Below are 10,704 nucleotides of genomic sequence, written 5' to 3' on the forward strand. Positions count from 1 at the left end.
GTACAACACACTAAAGAGTGGATTGGAACCGTGTTGTAAACCTAACTTTGTCATTTGTATGTCTTTCATGAAACTGCTGTTAGCACTTCAGTGTGAAATACATTGGCCATTACTGGGTGACAAATGAAATGATGGTGAATATATTTTAAAAGAAACTTCCTGCTAATTAGCTTTTAAGACAAAAACCTAGCCCTCATAATTGTTTTGATTGTGCAGTTGTAATTCTCTTAATTCATTAACTCAGGCAAAATTGCACATTGCCTTCCCACCCCAATACAATAATACCTGCATATGCACATTTAATTAACATTATTTTAAGTGTGTGCTGAAACCTAATCGCTATTTGTGCAAAGCTAACAGTGCAAAGCAAAAAGACTTTCCTGAACTTGCATACTCACATATTTGTAGCTGTTTTTTTTATAATTTCCAAAGTTACTAAGGTCCTTTCTTTCCATAAAAAAAAACACCTAGTGAAGTTCCCCCTGTGATCTTTCTTACTTAAGCTCTGTACAAACCAGGAAAAGAAAGCAAAGAGAAATCACTGGAAACCTCTGCTTCAAAAGCAATTTGCAAGTAAAAGATAACAAAGTTATATTACAAATTCCATGGATTTCTCATTTAAAATACATGCCAGAAAAAGGTGTGGAGGTGTGCCTCTGGGCAGAGTGCTCTGCTGCACTTGTTTCTGGAAGGAAGAGAGAGAGTAAATTGGGAAAAAAGAGTTTTGGCTATTACTTATCACTTCATCTCATTTGCTAACAGCAGAATTGAGCATTACAATCTCCAGAGTATTTCAGGTGGCTTTTAGGTAATCAACAAAAAATTATGAAGTCTAGAACAAAAGATGCATTTTATGATAAATATTTCTCACATGAATTAATTCTGCCTGGGCATTTGATAAAAAGGCTAGTCTTTCTTTGCAAAAAATACTTGTATTAAGTTCTGAGTTGACATGCCTCTTACTACAGTGATGATTTTATAAAATATATTTACATATTAAAAATATGGAAAGAAAAAAGAAAAGTTTTTTGAGCCCTTCCTCTTTTGATGCAAAAAGAAAATCTTGTATCCTCAGAATTCACACTCTACTACTAAAATAACATCTTCCCTGACTTTACAGATTGTGACACAAATTAAAAGCAGAGCACATCTTGGTTCTGCTCCAAGTGATAGGTTGTAGTCAGCCATCTAGTCACGCAGCTGTCCCAGCCAGAGAGGATCACACTCCACCTTTACCATGGATCTTTGGTGTAATTAAACAAATAAACAAATAAATAAGCCAAAACAAAACCAAAATTAAACCAGCATTAAATTACAGGGGTCTAATTTTGGATATCTCCTTGTGAAATATTCTTTAATCTTATCATGAACGGTGATGCAACAAAATCTCTAGGAAGAAGGATGTTTGAAGTTTTCCCTTAAAAACATTTTCTCAAACCCTAAAATTTTAGTGAAGTCGTGCCACAACTATAGTTTAAATATTGGATTATAAAAATATCTAATGTATATAGCCTGAATTATATCATGTACACGTGTTATTGCCTCTCTGGGAAGTTATGTTGTATCCTACAATATATGTGTTCATGTACCAATTCAGTTGACTTCAGCAGGAGTTACATAGATCTCAAGACAAAATTCAGGTTTTACCTGTTATAGGAGGAAAAGGTCAAAGCAAATTGAGGATCTTAACATTTGAATAGATGTATTAAATTATGCCTCTAAAAACAGTAAAATAGTTCCCAGAAAACCATATTTATGGTAATTGTGTCAATTGTGAATAACCTCTTAGTGAAGATTGAAACAAGATTTAGCCTTCCTGACATGCATAGAGAACCACAACTTAAATTTACATAATTGAATATAGGAAAAAATTGAGTTGATTTGCATACCAAAGGAGGCTACAAAGGCTTAGATTCATTGTGCCTTTGACAATTTGACTCCAGGCAAAGGTACAGAGATACTTTTGAAGTTGTGAGAACATAAGCATGTACAGGGAGTAGAAGGTCTTTACTCATTACATATTTGTAAAGGATTTTTTGAAACTATCTTTGAAGACAGAAAGAAGAGACTTCTCCAGTGAAAAAGTTTTTTCTGTGCCTGGAATTTAATATTTTCCTTTCTTATGATAAATGGTTTTGCACGGCACTAAGCTGAACTTTTAGGCCAGAGACAAGTTCATACTGTGCTGTAGAACTGAATCTGAAAAAAGTCCAAATCGACCACAGGGCTCAGATGAGGCTTATTCAGGACTTAAAGTCACAGCTTTTTCATTCAGATTTCTAAGGGCAAAACCCAGAACTGATCATGATTTTGAGCAACTGAACAGATATGACTGACACATAGGTAAGTTTTAGCAGATGAGAGAGTTTGGGATGAAAAAAATCAGTATCTTCTATGGTGGTTTTTCTTTTGTTTTTTTTGTTTAACCTCTTGTAGATTATATGTTCTGTTTTGTTAGCTTAGCTCTTTTCTTCCAAATCTAATGATTCTGAAGAATAATGTAGCTGCTTACTATGTGCTTTACAATGTTCTTCTGATCATATTTTGCATTTAGGGAAAGGACTAGAGTTACATCCTCTGCATATTACCTGCAGCATTGCCTTTCAGATCTTGGAACTGGGCGGGGGGGGCAAGAGAAAAAGGACAACCATTACAGAGTGGAAAATGTATCAGAAGTTGTGGAGAAAAAGACCAGAATATAGAATAGGGAAAGATAAGTTGGTAGGGTCATCTGGTATCTCTTCTGCTACCTATTTGTGCTGCTGTTTCTACCATTGGTCAAATATTTTGTAGCCACTTATTTGCTTCATAATTCCTGAAGCAGAATTACTTACATAAATAACCTGTGCTGCTGGCATGTATAAGGGAAAAAATCAGAAGATAAATCTTGCTAGTCTCTTTTGTCCACATGCTGCTTCAACACATTCCCACCTAGGGATCTAAAGTTTGAATGGTTATATTGCAGTGTAACAAAGCAAGATTTATATTAAGACACAGGGCTAAGAATAAAGTATGAAATAATCATGATTTCCAATAAAATTGTTTAAAGCTGACAAAAGAACATGACAATGGTATCACATGTATAGGAAATACAGTTGTCCATTGCTTTTATTTGAGTCTTTAGATGTAGTGACTTTATAGTTCAGATCTGTTTATCTGCTTCACGCTCCCTGTTATCAGTCTGCCCATGTTTAGCAGTAACGATGTCAAGTCTGCACTTCTCAGTAAAGTTTTCTTTGACCATACCTTTGAATTGGTTTTACGTTAGTGGAAAAGCACTGCAGAAGAAAACATTGTTGCTGTTTTACATCTACTTGTACATTTACAAATACCAAAGACATTTTGATATTAATATTTAATAGTTCTTTTTAAGCTCCACTCAGATGATACTGCAGTGGGCGAGAGCAGGGAATATAATCATTGGTGCTTTTTGAATCACGAACTGAAGTTTTCTTCAAATGCTTTTAAAAATAAAACTTAAAAATCAAAGGCTATGATCAAACCATTGTGAAGAAAGTTAAAGAAATCACTGAGGTGTTGCAAATCACTGGCTAAACAGATGGTGTCAAAGCTAGCCTTTTTTTTGAGGTTGTAACCTGTTTGTAAATGCAAAGAATATGTTCTTAATTTGAATTTATTTTACTATTTAAACCTCAATTATTATATTAATCTGTGCCAAGAAGCAAGTGGGATTTTTTTAAAGTAGAAAAGAAGTTTTATTTCTCTAACCATTGAATAAAAATTACATGAAAGAAAATGAGCTCTATCAGTTATGTATTCTTGTAGGATGCAGTGGCCAGAAAATAAATTACAAATAGTATAATATACTATATATATAATAAATATATAATAATATAAACTGGAAAGCAGTAGATTTAGACTAGACATTAGGAAGAATTTCTTCACCATGAGAGTCGTGAGACACTGGAACGACTTACCAAGGGTAGTTGTGGATGCCCCGTCCCCGAAGGTGTTCAGGGCCAGGTTGGATGGAGCCTTGGGTAACCCAATCTAGTGGGACGTCCCTGCCCATACCAGGGAGGTTGGAACTAGATGACCTTTAAGGTCTCTTCCAACCCAAACTATTCTATGATTCTGTGATTATATTTGCTTTATAAATCTTATCAAAACAGGTTCTATTTAAAATTGACTTTTTCTATATATACAGTACATTTACAGTACACTAATAAACTACTTTAAAATGCTGGGTTTGTACCATTTTAATTGAATTCCAATTTCCATCCTAATGAAGCTTGACATATATTACAAGTAAAAATGAAATAATTATCTAGTAAAAAAGAAATTCACAATTTACCATTATCTATCACAAAAAGCCTACCATGTGAAGGCTAAGAATCTGGATAAATGGCTCCTGAACTATAGAAATAATAGACAGACATTTAGGCTATCTTTCTCTCTAAGAATAAAAGGCGCAACTTTAGGTAGAGAGGTTGTGTTTAGTCACCATATTAGCAATCAGCCAACAAGAATCAGTGTCTCTCTCCCATTCTGTTGCAGAAAAGAATAATCAATGATACACGCAAAAAAGATTAAAATTGATGTTTTGAAATCCAGGTTTCTTGTTTGTTGATTTAAATCATGATTAAAATTGGTGATTTAAAAGGTTTTTCAATCATTTTTATTTAAAGCAATCCACCCTCTACTGCTTTAAATGTTGTTTAATCTGGTAAAATGAACTGTCTAGTCGTTCAATCTGCTTAAACAGAGCAGAAACCAGTCAACATTAGCATCAGAAAGAAAATAAAAGCTTCTCCATTTCTGAAAGCAGCTGACCTGCCTCAAAGAGGGCAACTCTGTTTTTTTCTGTCCTCAACATGTCCTGGACTAAAGCCAGACCTGCATTATGAAACATTTTAAACTAAACCAGTTTCTACTTTCAGGAGCAGAGCAGTAGAAGCAGCACGAATCCACCTGTTACTCAGTGTTTATTGTAAGCAATGAGCAAAAGTACTCAAAATATTTATTGACTAGATTTTTTTCAAGGATTAGATACCTTAAGGTGTAGATTAGGACTTTTGACAATCTAAGTACTTGCACAGATTTCATCCTGAAATCAGTGTGAATTGATCTCTCTAATCATTTAAAAATGCTACTGGGCTTTTAAATATATTTCTCTTTACATAAGTAACTTAAAATACATTCCAAATACTTATAAGCACAAGGTTCATTTTTAAAAAGTGAATAAATTATCAGACCTACAGCCCAGCTATTTGCACACAAGTGAATATGAGTTAACTGCACACACACACTTCTAGCCCATCACGGACTAGCAAAGCAAGATGACCCAACACAACACATCGGCTTAAACCTCTGGTTTACAGGTTCTAAGGCTTCTTAATGTCCATAGCTAGTTGACTTTTTAGGGGGTTATCTAAGGGAACAATATGTTAGAGTTTCTTCATACCAACTGAACATCCATATATACCATAGCAGCTGTGAGTAACATTGCTTATAACTTCTTAAATCTAAAATTTAAGGTAACAAATTTGGCCTTGCTGTTGCTTGCTTCACAGGCTAGGAGAAATCACCCAGGCTGCAACTGTACTAACTAGCTCTGGTGTCCACAGGCACAGGGGAATCCAAGTTCTGAGGAATTTCAACGAGAATTTGGAGCTTCTGATCCCTCCAAAGATTTATTTTTTTTTTGACAGGCAGTCCTGGAGTTTCTGACTTGTCTGTCCAGCTAACCAGACTGTTGATTTTGTGGAGTACTTCTGAACAAGAACATACTGATTCCTTTAAAAAAATCATTGCCAGAACTGTTGCATTTTCCTTAGCCCTCTGCAAAATGTATGCTCTCTACTTCTTCATCAACACTGAAATCCAGAAACACCTCATACACCTTTTGCCATCAAAATGAATCGTCTAATCTAATTTATTCATCTAGGCGCCTTTTGCAGTCGGCACAACTAGCACTTCTAGCAGCAACTCATGAATTACCATGAGAAGTAGCTATCTCCCTCTTGCCCAACAGTGTAACTTTGCTTAACTTTTTGCCAACTGGAGACTGCTGTTAGCTTCTGGCCATCACACTCATGAAGTTGTTATGATTTTACCCTGTGGCTTGTGTGTGTTATTTCTCATACATTATCAGTTTTATGTATATTAATCTTAAAGCATATGGATCTTGTTAAATCTGCCCTTTGAAATGGTTTACATCTTCAAACTTTTCATAGTTATAATATAGCCTGAGAAAAGGGCTGAAATCTGAAAGCTAATTTTGATTTTTGTAACTGACAAGATGTATGTGGCCTTGGGGCTAGTCTGTCTCCCTGCAGCCTGCCCCAAGACAGAGGATATGTGTAGTTGCACAGCTCTCAGCAGCCAAATAAGGACTAATTGTTTCTCACTGTCACTTTTCTGTTTGAATCCTGCTTCTCTCTTGCTCCACTGGGGAAATAAGTTGTGGTAGACACACAGCTGGCATAGGAAGCCAGCCTTTCTCCTCTCCTCACCTCCCCAGATTAAATCAGTGTACAGTCTCTGATGCATTGCATCAGGCAGAGCTAAATATCTGTTCATTCTTCCTTGCGTGGGAGGAAAATGTGTCAGGGGACAGCTATCAACCTTGTACTGTGACCTGCAGTAGATTGGACTAGAAGTGACCAACTATGCGACTGGTGGAGCTATTGTACAGAGACAGATTAAGTTGTATGTTGGTAGAAGCCATTCTCAAAGTGGCCGGGTTTCTGTATTTGGATTTCAGTGGTGGCAGCTCTAACTACATCTGCCATTGAGTCCAGTCCTATCCCCATGTTCATAAACACAGCAGAGTAGTTTGGTCAGATACCTGTGGCTTTCTAGGCAAGAGGATCACAGCAGACTCCCTGACCATTACAGAATACTCAGTAAATCCAAAAAGTAACAATAATAATAACAGCAACAATAATAAAAACAATAATGACAACAACAAAAGATCCTGAAAGTGTTGGTATCAGTACTGAGATTTTGATTTTTTTTTACATACAGTTTTACTTCCACATTTTAATAGTACTTTTTGTGGTTGCAATTACATGTAATATGAGGATGCTGTAGATAATCCTTTGGGATTTCCTCCTTAATATACACCAGCAGAAGACCTAAGTCCTGCCAGCTTTCTAAGGACATCTATAAAACTGCCATCTTCAAAGATCTTTTGTCTTTCACTGAGTACACCAGTATTTCCACAACTAACAATTTGTAGCTGTGGAAATGAATAAGCAGTGTGTGTGTCTTGCAATGGAAGTAAACAGGTCAGAGTCATTGCTTGGTGGCTACGTTTTTAAGCTACTTAGTCTCATTGTCTTCACCGTGATGTCAACCTGCAAAAGCACCCCAGGTGCCTTGCGCATCTACCTGCGAACAGGTCATGGTATTGACTTAGGTGATTAGAAAACGATGTCTTGAGATGCACACAAAAAGTATCACTCTGCTAGGGCTGGACCATCTCTCTAAAACAGCAACCATGCTGACTATGGCAGTGTTAAAACCTGCATCATAGTTGTGCTGTGCTCTCTGGAGTGTCAGCAGAGCACCCCAAAAGGGGAGTTGCTTGACAGTCCAGCTGATGAGTGGCTGGCAGTGTAAAGTAGTTAGGAATACCTGCCACAGGGAGCAAGTAGGGAAGTCACAAGGACCCCAGAAAATCATGGGCTGGGATGTAGGTTGAAACAAAATAAAATAAAATAAAAAAGAATTGTGTGAAGCAAGAGGTATTTTAATTGGTTTTTATTTGTCCAAACTATATGTTGCTGAAGTTTAGATCTGTACTTTCAGACTGAACTTTTCAGCCTTCTGAGCGCCTGCAGTAGCCCCATAGGAAAGTAAACTGCAGTGAAACATTAGCCCCAGTCTGAATTCTTCAATTTCTGCCATAAGTAAAATTTCCATCTTGTGGATCCAGTGTTTAAAAATCAGACAATCAACATGTGTCCATTCTCAATATAAGAATAACAAACAAAACTAAATAAAACTCAATTAAGCTAAACTAATTATATGGCTTATTTACCCATCATGCTGAATGTCATGTTACTGAGGAGCTGATGTCCCTTATCACTGAAGTTTATTGCTTTGCACGTGAAAGTACAGAAAGGCAAGTAATGTGACATCTAAAAAACACCCGCAAGAACACTGTAAGGCACAATAATATATAATATGTAATATATAACATATAATACATAATATATAACATACAATATATAACATACAACTATTATATATAACATATATATGTATAACACATATAATGTATATATTTCCTTTCTTTTCCTCATATTTTATTTTCTTTTTGCATATTTTATTTTCTTTCTTTAATAAGCTAAATGATTGAAAAGTCCCTTCCAACCTGAAAATTCTTCTATTTTTGCTATTAAATTTGGACTAAAAAATCTTGTTAATGAGGTGGGCTTTTTTTTCTTGGAGAACCTTGCAAGAAGTACTGCCATGTTGCTTCTCTTTCACTGATGTTATTAATACATACATTAGGGAAGACCAGTATAATTTCACAGATTTCCCTGATAGCAGCTTCAAAATAACCAGTGTTTCCAACGAGCCCAGTTAAGAATATCCAGATAAACTAGTGCTAGTATTTGGGTTAGGTCTGTCAGGCTGAGCCACTTCTTTTGGCAGTATTTGCTGCCAGAATTGAATTATAGATCAGTCAAACTGTAGATTAAAAAATCATACAGACATTATCTCCTTGCTGTATCTAACCAGATATCAGGCAAGTATTGTATAATTTGGCATGGCCCTAACATGAGCCCTTTAGAAGACAACAGGCTCACTTTCTAACAGTGCTTAATGCAGATCCTCCTACAAGTTCTAACAATGAAAAATGGAAGATGGAAAGTACAAATTTCATACACTGAAATGACACATAACCTTGATAAGTACAGTAAAAATAACTTTCAGAAGACTGTTCAAAAGCATTTTTACTGGTGTTATTATTAAATTTGTATAAACAGTGGAGTAATCCACACTCAAAAAAAAAATGTGTTGGAATGAAATTAAAATAAAAAATTCAGTATTAAATTTAAAGAAGGTTGCATTTTAAATATATCCCCTGTATGACTGTGGTTGATGAAATATTGTTATACATCTGAAATGTTATTTAAATATGAATGGTCAGGAAATATTAAAGTACATAAAATATTCATATTTCAGACTATGTATTTATTCATTAATACAATTGCCTTTCATTCTTGAAGGCCTAGCTTTGGCACACTTATTTCAGCACAACTTTCACCGACTTCCTTAGTAGTTTACCTGAGTAAGGCTTGCACAGTTGATAGCTTTCACCCTTCAATAACTTCATGTACAGTTTACAAATACTCTGTGCTCCTTATAGAAAAATCAGGGCAACCAAACTAAGCTTTTCTGATTCTGGCAAATCTCCAGCTATAATGGACTACTAAAGCTTTACCTGAGCAAAAGCTTGAGCGTGGAACCACCTGACATTCAGATGTTTCCCTTCTTGTTTCACTCTAATGGAGCTGCCAAAGCAGTGCTGTTCTGCAAATGAGACTAAAGCTATTTTTAGAGGTGTACAAAGACCTAGCCTCAGTAACTGGTAGAAACTCAGGCTACAGGAGTGAAAACTTAAAACCAGGAAAAATTAGAAGGCAATCCAAAAACCAAAATGAAATTATTCTGGAATGAAAGCATTATTTGCAATAATAAACAAATCATATTGACACACTGGCTTTATGACATTGTCAAATTACATATCTTTTTTGGTTAATTGTATTTGAAAATAATTACCATACCTTCTGCTGTAATCTCCGACATGATGATGATGATAAGAGATACTCTGTTAAAAAGGACAAGATCTACTGTGGGAGCTTAGATAACGGTCGCTGGCTCTTTCAAGAGCTGCAGAATGAGAAAGAGGGAGGTCCTCTGCTTTTTCTAATTCTGTTCCTTCTTCTTCTGCACCCCTCTGAACTTTCTGTTTCCTCTGCAGACTGTTGCCCTCCTACAGCAACCTTAGGCCTTCCAAAGGCAATTCTTAAAGCTCAGTCTTAAGTATCAGCTTCTAACAAAAATAGCTATGCCTCACAGTGAATCTTCAGTATGTTTTCTTCTAATAACCTAAGAACTGTGCATACTAAAAATAAAAAATAGAGGTCCAGCTCTAAACAGGAATGCAGGGAAAAGCAGCAAAAAGCAAAAGAACGGGGAAAGAACAATTTAACGCTCCTGCAGCCTCACTCGCATAATTGCAGTTCTTTGGGGGGTATGTCAGGAAACATGAAACATAGAGTTCAAAGTAACCTTATCCATCCCAGCTCAACTTTATTCTTAGCACACTCAGTGCTTAGCACATTCTTTCTGGCCTTATTTGGTTTGGGGAGGGTCCTATGAAGCTTACCGCTGACTAAGGGGGAGGGTATATTTAGGTAATTTTCCCCACTTTGATTCTTAGTCACAGTTCAGAGCCAATTAAGCCAATAATTCAGAGCCACTTTAAACCAATGAAATTGCTAACTTCCTGAGTTTGGATTTTTTTGGTACTCTTTGGATTTGCTGCATTATCACCCATACTTGTGAAGTTCATCTAAGTATTAAAGAACACTGATAAAAATGCAAATAATAGTAGTTTATGTACTTTAAATGCATGAGGGTAATTTGCAAAAATATTAAGCAGATAAGATTTTTTTAGGTTTGATTCATGGAAGTAAACTGTTCAAAACCCCATGATTTTAA

The 10,704-nt window shown here is 35.8% G+C and overlaps 1 protein-coding gene across 14 annotated transcripts in view; it reads right to left on the reverse strand.

Moving 5' to 3' along the window:
- TRDN (triadin) overlaps nucleotides 1-10,262 on the reverse strand; it is a 217,455-nt gene extending 207,193 nt beyond the window's left edge. For 8 of the 14 annotated variants that reach the window (XM_069851798.1, XM_069851792.1, XM_069851787.1 and 5 more), the window contains exon 1: nucleotides 9,765-10,262. In XM_069851798.1, coding sequence (XP_069707899.1) covers nucleotides 9,765-9,786 — 22 coding nt within the window. In that variant the 5' untranslated portion in view covers nucleotides 9,787-10,262. Of the gene's footprint in view, nucleotides 1-9,421; nucleotides 9,512-9,764 lie in introns of those variants that run through there. The other 6 variants (XM_069851800.1, XM_069851796.1, XM_069851799.1 and 3 more) reach the window with 3 other exon arrangements.
- Between the last annotated feature and the right edge of the window lie 442 nt (nucleotides 10,263-10,704).

This window comes from Phaenicophaeus curvirostris, chromosome 2 (genome assembly GCF_032191515.1).
Source record: "Phaenicophaeus curvirostris isolate KB17595 chromosome 2, BPBGC_Pcur_1.0, whole genome shotgun sequence".
NCBI lineage: Eukaryota > Metazoa > Chordata > Aves > Cuculiformes > Cuculidae > Phaenicophaeus > Phaenicophaeus curvirostris.